The 13129-nt window shown below is 66.9% G+C and overlaps 2 protein-coding genes across 7 annotated transcripts; one reads left to right on the top strand and one right to left on the bottom strand.

Moving 5' to 3' along the window:
* Positions 1-3488: 3488 nt before the first annotated feature.
* On the top strand, positions 3489-5914 carry POLR2H (RNA polymerase II, I and III subunit H). Of its 4 annotated transcripts, none has more exons than XM_054835237.1 (6): positions 3489-3637; positions 4126-4209; positions 4936-5029; positions 5178-5261; positions 5378-5538; positions 5663-5914. In XM_054835237.1, the coding sequence occupies exons 1-5, from the start codon at positions 3565-3567 to the stop codon at positions 5493-5495; spliced, it is 453 nt and encodes a 150-aa protein (XP_054691212.1). In that variant the 5' UTR covers positions 3489-3564; the 3' UTR covers positions 5496-5538; positions 5663-5914. The 4 variants fall into 4 exon arrangements, with proteins under 4 accessions (XP_054691212.1, XP_054691213.1, XP_054691211.1 ...); XM_054835238.1 differs by having other exon boundaries at positions 5378-5542; XM_054835236.1 differs by having other exon boundaries at positions 5378-5914.
* A 408-nt stretch (positions 5915-6322) lies between these two features.
* THPO (thrombopoietin) lies at positions 6323-9893 on the bottom strand. 3 transcript variants are annotated; one of them, XM_054835400.1, is made up of 6 exons: positions 9810-9893; positions 8389-8844; positions 7379-7506; positions 7207-7293; positions 6830-6994; positions 6323-6730 (listed from the first exon to the last, which is right to left on the bottom strand). In XM_054835400.1, exons 2-6 carry the CDS (start codon positions 8426-8428, stop codon positions 6548-6550), a joined length of 603 nt encoding a protein of 200 aa, XP_054691375.1. In that variant the 5' UTR covers positions 8429-8844; positions 9810-9893; the 3' UTR covers positions 6323-6547. The 3 variants fall into 3 exon arrangements, with proteins under 3 accessions (XP_054691375.1, XP_054691373.1, XP_054691374.1); XM_054835398.1 differs by having other exon boundaries at positions 6323-6994; XM_054835399.1 differs by lacking the exon at positions 9810-9893 and adding an exon at positions 9623-9664 and having other exon boundaries at positions 6323-6994.
* Between the last annotated feature and the right edge of the window lie 3236 nt (positions 9894-13129).

Raw genomic sequence — 13129 nt, 5'->3', positions numbered from 1 at the left:
TTGGGGGTGCCCCAAGGCGGGGCAGAGATGGTGCCGCGCTGTGCCCTGCATTGGGACTACCGGCACAGCCCCCCAGGTATACCTGCCCCAGCCACCCCGATGCACAGAGACCCCGGGGGCTACGGCATGAGCCTGGGGTCAGCTTTTGGGGGGCTCTTCACCCCCAGGGACTCACGGCCTGGGTGCCCCCCCACAGCCCACCATGCAGGAGGCAGCGGGCATGGGGGAGTCCCGGGGTGGGGGAGGAGTGATCCCATGGGCACAAGGGACAGCGCCTGGCGCCAGATCTGGGGAGCGTTTGTTTAATCCCAGATAAGGAGGCGACGCCAGGCACCTGGCTGGCAAACGGTACTGAAGGCAGTGCCGACCTCCAGCACCCGCCGGCACCCACTCCAGAACCATCTGCTCACCCCCCCGCAGCACAGGGCTGGCATTAGCCACGCACATGGGTCCTTCTGGCCACCCATGCTCCTGTGGCACAGCATGGCATGGCATGGCATGGCATGGCATGGCATGGCATGACACGGCATGGCACGGCACAGCATGGCATGGCACAGCACGGCACGGGATTGATGAGGCAGCAGGCACATGGGCAGAGCCGGGGCAAACGGGGATGTGATGCAGGGAAAAGCAGCGTGCTCCGTCCTCTGCCAGTCCTGGCTGGATTTATGCCCCTGCCAGCCCCCCCGGCCCATCCTGCCCCACAGGCTGCCTGGGCACAGGGCCGAGGAGGGGGCTTGGCACCATGGCCATGCCACAAAGCCAGCCCCTGAGGGCTCGGGGCCGTGCCAGGCTCCTGCTGCCACCTTATCCCCGTAGCATCTGGGGGGCACCTGGAAACCTGCCCCCCCCGCCCTCCACCAGCTGGCCCCACGAGTGGCTGTGTGCCTGTGACCCCCGTGTGGGGCCGTGCCCGCCTGCACCCAGGGTCGAGGCTCAGCTGTGCCCCAGTCCCGCAAGGGCAGGGAGACAGACGGTACTGCCGGCTGGCAGGGGCCAGGGGCAGCAGCATCCCTGGGGGGCTGCCTCAACGGCTGGCGAGCACGGCCCCGGCTGCCTGCCGGCCTGCACCGAGCGTGCCAGGTCTCAGCAGGGGCAGGCAGGGACAGCCGGGTGGGATAAGCCCTTTGTGTCACCCTGCAGCGGCCCGGAGAGAGCCCAAGCAGGGGGCACGGCCGTGCCAGGGTCCCCCAGCCTGAATTGGACCAGCAGGTACCCCTCCGCACAGCGGGGGCTGGCACATGGACCCCTTCCTGAAAAACAGCTGTGGGCCCCACATGGCCCTGCCCCGGCCGGCTGGCCCCCGCCTGGTGGGTCATACCTCTCCTCGACGGCACCCTGGGGCTGCAGGAGGGACCAACTGGTCAGAGTGGTGAGCCTGGCTGGGGTAGGGGTCCCCCACTCCCGCACACCCCGGGCTGCTCCGCCATGCTTGGTGTGCTGCTGCCACCCCCTGGCAACGTGCACAGTCTCGGGTGTCCCCACCAGCCCGGCCCCGCACCCCTCACAGCGGGCAGGGGCACCCCGAGGAGCAGGATGCCAGGGAGGGCGCAGGGAGCTCACGGGGGGCCCACACCCCACGCCTTGCACCAGGCAGGGGGGGCTGGGCATGGCCCCCACACTCTAGCAGGGAGGTTTGTGCCCCCGGGTGGGCAGAGCAGGGAGGGGGGGTGGGGCTGAGGGGGGGTCGCCCACCCAGACAATGATTAGAAGGAGCCGGGGTTACGTCCCGGCGCATTAAGGCTGTCCCCGCTGAGCGCCACCGCCGCGGGGTGACCCCACCGTGAACCGCCCGCGTGTGTGTGTCCCCCCCCCCGATGGGACTCCAGCCCCCTCGTGACAGCACCCCTTGTCACATCAGCATCCCCGCTGTGTGTCACCACGCTGCCCCGTCCCTGACTGCGCCGCAGGCACGCATGGGAATGCGCTGGCACCGTGTCGTGGTGGGGGGACACGCCATGGAGAGGTCACAGCTGGGTGGGTCTGGGTACCACAGACATCTTGTGACAGGCATCCCAGCGTGGATGCTGGGGGCACCTCTGCTCTGGGTACCGGAGGTGCCCGGCTCCCGGGGACAGCGTGGGCCATGGCCCCACGCAGCCACCTCGCCGCGTCCATAGATGTCCCCGTTAAAGGCCTCGTGGTCCCCGGTGGCCTGCTGCCGTGTGCCGCACACACGGTGCCATGCCACCCACCTTCCCCGGTCCCCTCACACTGGGGCCCCTGTCCCCGCCACCCACCGCCGTGCCAGCCCCCTCGGTGCCACCTCCGGGCGGGCACCACCTGCCCAAGCGGGGTGCAGGGTCGCCGCTGCCGCATCTCGCCCGAGCCAGGGAAAAATCGGTTAAGGCAGGCCGGCGGTGGCATTCAGGGGGCTGGGGGGGGGGGGAACAGGGCTGAACTCTCGACCCCGCGCCGGCAGCTCCCCCCCCCCCCACACCCCGATGCCAGCCGTTCAGACACCCCGCGGTGCCCCGACGTGAGAGCCGCCCCCGGCCCTGCCAGACCCCCCGCTCCTCTCACGGTTCATCGGCAGGGCACGGGTGATGGCCGTCACCCGTCCCTCGCCCACGTGGCTGGCGTGGGAGGGGGAAGGAGCCGGTGGGGGCCGCAGCCCCCCCCCCCGCCCCCGGCCCCATCGCTGGCTGACTGCGCAGCTCATGACACTGATGCCCAGCTGGGGCGGGGGGCGGGGGGGGGGGGCGGACGAAGCCCCTCTGCCCCACACCTCGAGGAGGGGGACGGGAGCTGCGAGGTCTCCGTGGGGCAGCTCGGACCTTCCCACGCAGGGGCTGCTGGGCGGAGCGGCTCCGGGCCGGGGCCCGCCCGTGGCTGTGGGCGACGCCGTGGCGTTCGCGGCTCCGCGCGGTGCCATCCCCGGCCTCGCAGCTCCCCCTGCCGGCACCCGGCCGGACGGGCCAGGGGCCCCCCCACCCTCCCCGCGGCATAGATACCCCCGGAGAGGTCCAAGCCCATGGACCCCCCCCGCCCCCGGCGACAGGCTCTGCGGGACCCCCCGGGGCCAGCAGTGCGGCCACGCCAGGGGCTCTGGCAGTCCCCCATGGCAGCGCACCCCCCTGCAGTGCACCCCCGCTGCTGTGCACCCCCGCTGCTGTGCACCCCCCGCTGCAACGCTCCCCCGTGCAGTACGCCCCCGATTGCGATGCACCTCCACTGCGCCCCCGTCTCACCGCCCCGCTTTGCAATGCCCCCCCCCCAGCCGCAGTGCCCCCGCCAGCCCTGGCTGCGGGGGTGCCGGACCATTGACCCAGCCGGGAACCTGCCACGGCCCGGGTGCTCGGCGCTGCACAGCGCGGCGCGGCGTCCCCCCTCCCGCAGGGCGGCCCGGGCTGCAGCCACGGCGGAGGCCGGGACCGGCGGGCACTAGGGCCCCGCGGTGACTCGCTGGCGGCAGGCAGCAGTGCGCAGGCGCGGAAATGGCCGCGCCCACTCTGAGGCTACTTCCGCCTCGCGGCGGAAGGGTGTCTACCTGGCGGCGCGTGGCGGAAGTGAGGGCGCGTCATCGGCGGGCGCCGGGCGGGAGCGGGACGCGGTGCCGCCGCCATGGCCGGGATCCTCTTCGAGGACATCTTCGACGTGAAGGACATCGACCCCGAGGGCAAGAAGTTCGACCGCGGTGAGCGGGGCCCCGCGCCGCCTCCCCACCAGGCCGTCGCCCGGGCCTGCGTTGCGTTAGGCCGGGGCCGCTCGGCGCTGCCCTCCCGCGGGGTCCTCCCTCGGCCCCGCCTGCCTCCCGGTCTGGCCCGGTCCCCCGCTTTGCCCTTCCTGCCGGCGGTGGCCCCTGTCCCCCGTCCCCTCGCCGCCGTCTGGCACCGACCCCCCCTATGCGCTGCTTCCCCAGCTGGGGCTGCGTGCCCCTCCACACCCCCGCGGCTCCCGGTCCGTTCTGTTTCCCAGCCCACCGTGTCCCTCTCCCTGCCCGCCCACGTTCTGTTCCCAGGCTCTGCGGCCATCCCCGAACCCCGTGCACCCCTTCCCCCGAATAGCTCAGGTGCCTGCCCCGGGGTGCAGTGGAGACAGGGATGGCCTGGACCTGGGATCCTGCTCCCTCCCAGCACCGGGGGTCTTCTCCGCCCTTCTTCCTGACTCTGCCGTTCTCCCCAGTGTCCCGCCTGCACTGTGAGAGTGAATCCTTCAAGATGGACCTCATCCTGGACGTGAACATCCAGATCTACCCTGTGGACCTCGGTAAGCCGTCAGGCTGGTAGTCCAGAGTGTGCCAGGATGGAGTGAGGTTAGAGAGGCACGTGCTGGTGCTCGGAGGAGGGAGACTGAATTTGCTGTGAACGATGAATGAGCTGTCCCTGACTTCCTTGGGCCCCTGTGCTGTCCCCAGGTCACAGGAGGTGCGGGGCACGCTCAGTGTGCTGGGGCTGAGGGGGATCCAGGTTTGCCTTGCTGTGTTTGTTTGGGCTCGTGTCTGGTCCGTTCCTCAGAGATTCTGTCTAGTGAAACTGTCTCAGCTGGTGGTAACTAAGCTTTGAGGGAGACCTTTTGAAATGGCTTCTGTGGCTGAATATACTAAACAGGTGGGAAATAAAATCTTACCCTCAGTGAAGTGCAGAAGGGCTGGAACTGGTGCTGCAGGATTTTGTGTATTTGCCAGGGCTCAGGCAAGCCCTCTGGGACTCTCCCTGTGAATCTCTTGCAACATCCTATGAAAACACCATCAGTGGTGTCCTGGTGGCCCTGGTTTCCTCCGTGGTGGCAATGAATGTCTGTGGGGAACGGGGAGACAGAGGATCCATTGTGCTCTCTTCCTCGTTCCCCACAATCCTGTTGGAGGACTGAATGCAGGGACGGGGGGTTGTGCTAAACCCACCAGGGCAGCTCCTTGCCACCACCCTGCTGTGGCCACCGCTGCTCTGGCTGTGCCCGCTGCCTTCTCACCGCTCCTCTGCCCTCTTCTCCCAGGGGACAAATTCCGCCTGGTCATCGCCAGCACCTTGTATGAAGATGGCACCCTGGATGATGGCGAGTATAACCCCACAGACGACAGACCATCCAGGTACAGGGGGCCAGCCAGGACCCACGTGGGGGTGGATGAGGGAAAAAGCAAAGTGCTGAGTGGCTGTGAGGTACCTTCTCCCAAAAGACACTCAGCTGGGGCAGCGCCTGGTTTGACTCTTCTCTGAGCTCCCACCGTCCCGTCACAGGGCAGACCAGTTCGAGTACGTGATGTACGGCAAGGTGTACAGGATCGAAGGGGATGAGACTTCCACGGAGGCAGCCACGCGCCTGTGAGTGCCTGTCGGCCAGAGAGGGGGGACGTGGTGGTATGGTGGAGGCACCAGGATCCCAGCCTGGGTCTCCTGTGGGATTTCCCACTCGAATCACTTGTCTTCTCCCACCCCAGCTCTGCTTACGTGTCCTACGGGGGGCTGCTCATGCGGCTGCAAGGAGATGCAAACAATCTGCACGGGTTTGAAGTGGACTCTCGAGTTTACCTGCTGATGAAGAAGCTGGCCTTCTAGGAGACTTCCTGCCTCCATGGACCGCCCCAGAGATGTTCTGCTGGCGAGTAAACAGGAGCCCTGTGACCCCAAGTCCTGCCCCAGCATCCGTGCTGCCTGGTCTCTCCGGAGCTGGGGAGGAGGGAGCAGTCCCCCTCCTCATCCCAGCCTCTTCTGACTCCTGCTAGGATCTGCAGCCCCTTCCTGCATGGAGAGAGGAGCCTGATGGCCAAGTGGAGACTGAGCTGGGTGCTCTGCAGTCCTGCCTGCTGCGCATCTCCTCCACCTCTGCCTTCTGTGCTTCTAAAGAGGGCTCAGCCCCGGCTCTGGCCAGCTGGACTGGGATGGCCACCCATCTGCCTCGGGGCTGGGGACCGTCCTGAGGAGCCATCCTGAGGCAGGCCGGGCTTGTTCTTCATTAAACTGGGATGTTTTTTCTAGATCTGGCTCTGCTGGGTGGGAGATGAGGCTGGCAGGGAGCGGGTATGCCTGCGCGAGGGCGTGGGGGGCCTGTTCTGCTTTCCCAAAGGACGGGCAGTCCAAACCTACCCTGGGCTCTTCCCTGCCACCCCGGGTGTGATGCGCCAGGGCTAGGGCGAGCAGGTGGGTGTGGAGGGTGAGGAGTGGTAGCCCATGTCCCGAGTGGGGTCCAGTGCCCGACAGAGCCCACCTGCCCTGCAGAGCTGGCAGCTGCCGCAGGAGGGAGCTGGGCACTCGGGAGAGACCCGGAGCGTGTCCCCAAGGGGCTGCTTCTTACCGAGGCCCCTGGGAGTGTGCGATCCCTCTGCCAGGGCCACAGCAGAGAGGAAAAAGAGCACACAAACGACTCTTTAGAAAAATAGCTCTTTAATTGTAAAGCATTCACAGTAGAGGTGCCTGCCTGGGTGGGAGCAGCGTCTGTGCCCACTGGCGCGTGGGTGTTGCTGCTGTCTGCCTCCGTGGGCCGTGCGGTCGCCGAAAGCTTGAGGAGCTCACCCTTTCACTGCGGGCACCTTCCTGGGCACCCAGAGCACAGCTCAGTGTCCGGCAGGATCGCTCTGACCTGGGATCGGGGGTGAGCCCTGTGCACAGCATCACCGGGCCCCGCACCGGGAGTCTCTGCCACCCCCCTGGCCTTGCTTGCACAAGTCCTTGGCCAGGTCGTGGAAGAAGAAGCGCAGCTTGCCCTGCACCAGCTGCTGGTAGGTGAGGAAGATGCCAGTGATGTGGGTCTGCTCCATGGAGCGTGGGGAGCAGCCCGGCTCCCAGGGTCCTGCCTGAGGAGCAAGAGTGGGATAGGGGGGTGACAAAGCTGTCGTACCCAGCCCAGCGCAGCCGTGTGCCACGGTGGTCTGGCTCACGTGGGGAGGTCTCACCTCCCAGCCGAAGGTCTGCAGGAGCAGGAGGAAGGAATTGGCCTGTCGGTAAAGCTGGCTCAGCTGCTTGGTCCCGCACTCCTGGGTCACCTGGTCCTGGGCACCCATCACAGCACCCACCAGCAACGCCAGGTCGCAGAGGATCTCCCGCCGCTTGGTCTCATTCTGGGGGAGCAGGCAGTGAGCGGGCTGGCCCCCGGACCCGATTTATTCCTCTGCCCACCCTGGGTCTGAATGGGGTCCTCCACCCTCCTGTGCCGCTATGTATGCCCACAGGCATCTTGTTCAGCATTTCTGGTGCCTGTGCCAACCTGGGGGGTCCTTCTCCGGCCCCGTGGGCACCCCGGTGCCAGCACCCTCCTTCCAGCCCCTCTCACCGATTTAGATTTCCACTGCTGGAGGTTGATGTCCACCAAGGGCAGCACTGCGGGGCAGCTGAGTGCAGGCAATGCCTGGCACTGGCCCTGGGGGGCAGAGGAGATGCTGATGTGAGATACCAGGAGCTGTGCCTATCCCTGTCTTAGGTTTTGGGGGGAGTTGTATCCTCACCGCTCTCTTCTCCATGTCCTTGGCCTCCTCGATGTACTTCTGGATGAGTCTCTTGTCGCAGACAAGCCGCGTTGGGTTGGCGCGGCCATCTTCCATGTGCAGGAGGAAGGATGTGAGGAGGAACAGTCCTGGGGGAGACAGGGTTACTTTGGGTGCCATGCCACCCTACCCTGGCAGCTCCAGCCCAGGGATGTGCCTGCAGCAGCAGCCCCTCGCCCCAGCCCAGTGGTGGCCTTGGTGGCCCCATGGCAGGGGTGCAGAAGGGAGGTCTAGGGGGGCTGAGGAGGGTCTGGTGCTGCCCCATGGTCAGGCAGTGTAGGTGCCTGGTGCTTGCTGGGGACAGATAGCTGGGGTTTTCCTGCCAGTGGTGTGGCCGAGGGGCCGCACAGCCACGTTTTGGGGGGGAGCCAGGTTTTTCAGCTTTGTCACAGGCGGGAAGCAGAGCTGCGCTCCCTGTGCAGATCAGAGCCAGCCCTTCCGATCTGTGCCTGGAGCAGCTCTGGCTGTCACGTGCACTTCAGGGAATCCCTGCCTGCAGCATCCTGCAGCGTACGTCTGCTCCTCACCACTGCTCCAGCCGAGGGCTCGCCTTCCCCAGCGCTGCCTTCCCCAGTGCTGCTGGCACACTGCTGCCCTGGGCACCTCTCGGCCAGGTGGCTCCTGTGCCCGATGACTGCCCATCCTGTCGACAGGCGTCTCCTCTCCAAAGGCCCTCTGTGCATCCACCTGCCTTGCTGCCCGCCTTGGTGCTACACCTGTCCCCAAAAGCCCTTGGTGCGGCCTGTTTCCCGAGGCCAGGCACGGAGAGATGCTCAGTTGCCCTTGTGCACCAGTAGCAGCCAGGTCCAACCAAACCAGAGCCACCTTTGAGGTTTGCTGCCCGCATGTGGGGCTCATCTCCTGGGGTGCCCGCGTGGGGGCTGCTCTGGCTGTGCAGCCATGGTGCCCATGGCCAACGCAATGCCCCTTCCTGCTTGCTCCCGTCCCCCCTCTTTTAGCCGCACACTCACTGTTCAGCTCCATGCTCAGCTGGGGGCTTCGGCCCTGCATTTTCCACCCTGGGGCCAGCGGCTGCTGCCCGGCTCCCGTCCCCCTTCCATGGAGGGTGGCGGTGGCGCGGGCTCCCCGCGAGCTGCCCAGCCGGGACGGAGGGCCAGGGGCAGGGAGTGCCCCTGGGGCAGCACGGCGTGGCTCTCTGGCTCCGGCTCTGCTGCCTGGCCGAGGCAGCGCGATTTCCTGTTGTGTCGCCACTGACCTTCGAGCAAAATCGCAGCGGGGGCCCTGGGCCCGGGGGACGGCTTCCTGCCTCCGGCCACTTCCTCCCTTGGCTCGGGGCGCGGGAAGGACGTCCCTGGGCGCCCTCCGGAGCTGCTCACCTGCCCCCTGGGCTGAGCGCTCGGCTGGTGGGACCTCAGTGGTCAGTGCCTTGGCTGTTCCTGTCCAGGGGATGAAGGTGGCCCAGGTACCTGCAGAAGAGATGGCATCAGTGACCCTGCACTGGGCAGCCCTGGGACCATCAGCCCTGATGGGGTCCTGCTCCCAGCTGTGGCAGCCAGGCATGAAGGCCACTGCAAAACCCTCACCCAGAGGTGGACCTCATCCCTGGTCAGCCCCACCCAGAGGTGGAAGCCAAGCACAGTTACCCTCTCCCAGAGGCGGACCCCATCCCCGGTGACCATCACCCAGAGGTGGCCTCCAGCCCCAGTGACCCATGCCCAGCAGTGACTCAGAGAGGTGGAGATCCCTGGCAGGGCTGCGGTGCATGGGGACCCCTCTGTGCTGGGCAGGGTGATGGAGCACAGGGGGCTGGCTGGCATGTGGCTCCCGAGGCTGTTTCAGCAGGGTATTGGGGGGGGGGGGGCAGGTGAAGCACCCACAGACACTCCCACCCCGGGTGGGAAAGGCACCAAGGATCTGTCCAGTGCCAGGCCTGGCACGGCCATGACCCACCCTCAGCAGAGCCAGCCCTCCCGCCCCCCCCCACCCCAGGACACTCTGGCCTGCTGGAGGGGGGAGAGGCAGGTGTGCGCACACCCATACCCGTGTGTACATGCACGTGTGTGTCCGTATGGCACACGTGTACACACCCTACATGTGCACCCTCAGACCTACGTGTGCACATGCACACTTCCCACAGCACACGTTGGGGTGCACGCTCAGATAACCCCAGGGGCTGGACAGCCCCCCACACGCTTCCTTTTGGGGGACCCCCCCCCCCCCCCGACCCAGTCCACATCCTCTTACCCCCGGTCTCCCTGCAGCCTGCGTGCTTCCTTCTCACACCCCTGCTCTCGCACACTCTCGCACGCTCCCACCCCTGCCCCTGCAGCCGGCTGTTCCCGGCAGCGCCTGGCCGGGTGACAACAGTCAGAGTAAACACCTCAGCCCCGCTCCGCCTGCCCTGTGCCCTGCTCTGCCCCTGGCAGCCCACCTTGAGGGTCGCAGGGTGCCTGAACAGGGCGTCTGGAGTGTGCAGCAGCTCCGGGGATGAGGCTGGCAGCCCGGCTTGCTTGGGGTACAGCTGGCAGCGGCAAGAGCTGTGAGCACCGGGGTCAAACACCGCCAGGCTTCCCCCGCACGGCCGTGCCCTGTCTCTGCGGACGTGACAAGCTGCAAACGCGTCCGCCAGCACCCTCAGCCCCTATGCCAGCACTGGCCCCGCTCTCGGCCCCGTGCCATTCCCTGCCATGCCCCCACTGTGCCCGGGTCCCTGTCCCTCCCTGCATGCAAAATGGTTGATGATGCCAGGCTGGAGAGCTGCGGTGCCCTGCGCTCCCTGCTTGCCCTCGTAATTAGGCAAACGAATCCATCAGGGGAAACCAGAGGGCAGCTGGAAGCTGGAGGTCTGCTGCACCCCAGCGGGCACCGAGGTACCCAAGGGGCCCTTGGCTCCAAAATGCTCTGTTTCAGCCACGCCAGAAGCTGGTGGGCAGCAGGAACCCGTGCCTGTGGGCAGCCTGGCGTTCTGCTGCTGGAAAGGGCGATGCTCCCAGGGGGGCAGAGGGGCATGTGGGGGGAGCCCCTGCTGCTGGCCCACCATGTTTCCCCCCAGCCCAAATCCAGGGATGCTGCGTGCTGTGGAGGGAGGGGGTGTGAGGGCAGTGAGTGATGCTCAGGGACCCCAGAGGGGCATGGGGGCTCTGGCCGAGATGGGCAGGGCTCTGGCAGGGGGCAGGAAGCCAGGTGGGGGCCGCAGGGCTGTGCAGCTGGCCAGATCCTGGTGCCAAGTTTCCCACCTCTCCTTACAGGGTGCAAAGTGCCGGGAATCCCGCTGTGGGGGGCAGCCGTTCGCACCCACTTTGCCAAGGTGCTGAGGGCAGCCAGAGGTGCCAGGCGGCAAGGGGGGGGTCGGGGAGGAGACCATGGATGAGTGGCACAGCTGCTGTCCCCGCAGGCCACCCAGATGTGCTCAGTGGGTACCCCCAGAATGTCACTGCAAGGCAGGGGGGCCATGGGAAGCAAACCTGGGCTTCCAGGGGCGGGGGGGGGGGGGGGGTCCCAGCCTGCTTTGAAGCCCCCATAAAAGGGTCCGGCATAAAGAGAGGAGAAAGTCAAAGGAACAAAGAGAGCGGCTAATCCCAGTGTGAGCAAACAGCCCCGTTTGCTCAGGGCCCAGCTGGCCCCGGGGCCAGGGAAAGGAGCACAGCAGGGCTCTGGGGGTGCCAGGCAGCGGGGGACCCTCTACCCAGGCTGGACCCCTCCTTGAGCACAGGCAGTCCCTGGGAGATGGGTGCCCCCTACCCCCACTGGGCCTTTTTTATATCTGCAAATTGTCAATACACACTGGTGGGCAAATCCTGCTCCCCATGCCCTCCACACTCCACACCGCTCCCCGGCAGCCCGTCCTAGGAAAACACCGTGGCACTGCTGGGCGAAGGGGCATGTTGGCTGGGGTGGCACAGCTGGGGGTGAAGGCTGGCAGGGTTTTCCCCACCTTTTGTGATTCCCAGCAGGCCACACGCTGCCTGGCACCCCGGCACCCAGCCCCGGGTGCTGCCCAGAAGATGCCCAGGGACAAACCCTCCAGCCACCGCCTTGCGCCGGGGCACCTTGTGCCAGTGGCTCTGCTGTCATCTGGGGTGATCCCCCCTTTCCCCATCCTGTTCCTCAGCCCAGCTTCCCACCCCAATGGGGAGCACAGGGGGTGCCAGGAAGGCACCTTGCCCCTCTCCCTCCATCCCACGGGGCAGCGAAGGGGTTAATGCCAGGCGGCTGAGCCGCAGGTGGGCGCAAGAATGAAATTCCTTCTCGCTGTCCTGCGAAGTCTGGGCACAAATATTTGCCTGCATGTCCGGTGGGGAGGGGGGAGACCACCATCACTCTGGGAGCTTGCTAATCCCCATGCCAAACACAGCCCCCCCATGCCCCGCACGCCCCCTGCCTTCCTCCTGCCGGGGTCACCCCGCAAGACCTTTGAGGAGGAGACATTCGGGACCAGGGGGACACCAGCACCTTTGGGTGCTCCTATAAGCAGGGAGCTCGATGGAGGTGATGGGGCACTGGGAGCAGGCATGGTGCCCCGGGGCACAGGAGGGGTCTGCTTGGCCTGGCAGATGAGGCTGCTTTGGGGTCTCCATCACACGCTCCAAGCCGCGCCCGCTGCAGCGGGCTGGGATGAAGGCGAGAGCCCCAGCCGTCCCCGCCATGCCGGCAACACGCCCTCTGTAATAAACTCCATGTGTTTGCAGACAGAAAGCAGCCACTTCCCCCCCCCCGCCCTTCCAGCACCCCCCCAAGCTGCATCCCCCCCTGTACCTGCCCCCCCAAAACTCCTTCTGTCCCCAGACCCCCCTGCCTTCATCTGGGGCGGCCCAGCCCTGCAAGCCGCCTACCAGTTGTGCAAATATTGCCGGAACGGCTGTAATCCCCATGTCCAACGTGAATTATGAGATATTTCCACCCATTACGACAGCCCCCCCCCCCCCCGCCCCGCCACGTGTGTGCGAGGCCGGGGGGATTAGTCACGGGGCAAGCCGCTCTCGGCACAAAGCTTTGGGGAGGCCGACGGCTCTCTGCACCCCATGCCGGGGAGGGTCGGTCAAGGGGAGCTCTTTTTGGAGAGAAGGGATACCCTCTGCGCCTTCCTGACTCCGGGCTCACGCCTGGCATGGGGCAAGAAAGGGGGTGTTGGGGTGCCGGGAGGCGGTGGGAGGCCATGGGAAGGGGGGGCTGGGGCATGTGGTTTTGCCTCGACCCCATCCCTGGGGAGCAGAGGCTCCTTCCTGCCCCCCCCCCGCCCCCCCTGTCCCCCCCGTCCCCCCCCCAGCCCAGCTCATGTTCAAAGCTGTGAGTAGGCAGCGACTAATGAGGCCAGACAATAGGGAGCTGCGTGGGGCAGGAGCACCGGCCAGGGCCCGCCGCGACGCCCCCATGCCAGGCACGGTACGGCCCCGGCACCGGGACCCTCCACGGGACCCTCGCCGCCAAGCAGGGCACGTGCCCACGAAGCCCCAGGCGCTGCCGGCTGTTTTGCAGGGTGCTGTCAGGGTGTCCCAACCCATGCTGTGCCAGGACGGCACCCCACGGTGCCACCGCCTCCCCATCCAGGGACAAGCCGGGTGCCCGCTCCGGGTAGAGGTGCCAGAGAGGTGCGGGTGCCAGGCGGGGCTGCCGACGACGGGCCGGCTCCATCCCTGTGCGGCTCCAGCTGCCCGCAGCCGGCGGCCCCGTTCGGGCTGTGCCGGCGCCAGGCCCGGCTCCGGAGCGGCTCAGAGCCGCCTTTGTGCAGGGCGATGCCGGCACACATGTGTG

The sequence above is a fragment of the Grus americana genome, chromosome 9, assembly GCF_028858705.1.
Source record: "Grus americana isolate bGruAme1 chromosome 9, bGruAme1.mat, whole genome shotgun sequence".
NCBI lineage: Eukaryota > Metazoa > Chordata > Aves > Gruiformes > Gruidae > Grus > Grus americana.
Note: the sequence above shows the minus strand (reverse complement) of the source record. Positions and strands in the feature narration are given on the sequence as shown.

Bases quoted from the DNA above. Each gene is read 5' to 3' on its own strand.
- THPO (XM_054835398.1), bottom strand. From the start codon at position 8,428: ATGCAGGGCCGAAGCCCCCAGCTGAGCATGGAGCTGAACA. The intron at 7,507-8,388 runs GTGAGTGTGCGG...TGTCTCCCCCAG, and splicing joins GCTGAGCATGGAGCTGAACA to GACTGTTCCTCCTCACATCC. The intron at 6,995-7,206 runs GTGAGAGGGGCT...CTGCTCCCCCAG, and splicing joins AGCAGTGGAAATCTAAATCG to AATGAGACCAAGCGGCGGGA.
- POLR2H (XM_054835237.1), top strand. From the start codon at position 3,565: ATGGCCGGGATCCTCTTCGAGGACATCTTCGACGTGAAGGACATCGAC. The intron at 3,638-4,125 runs GTGAGCGGGGCC...CGTTCTCCCCAG, and splicing joins GGGCAAGAAGTTCGACCGCG to TGTCCCGCCTGCACTGTGAG. The intron at 5,262-5,377 runs GTGAGTGCCTGT...CTCCCACCCCAG, and splicing joins ACGGAGGCAGCCACGCGCCT to CTCTGCTTACGTGTCCTACG.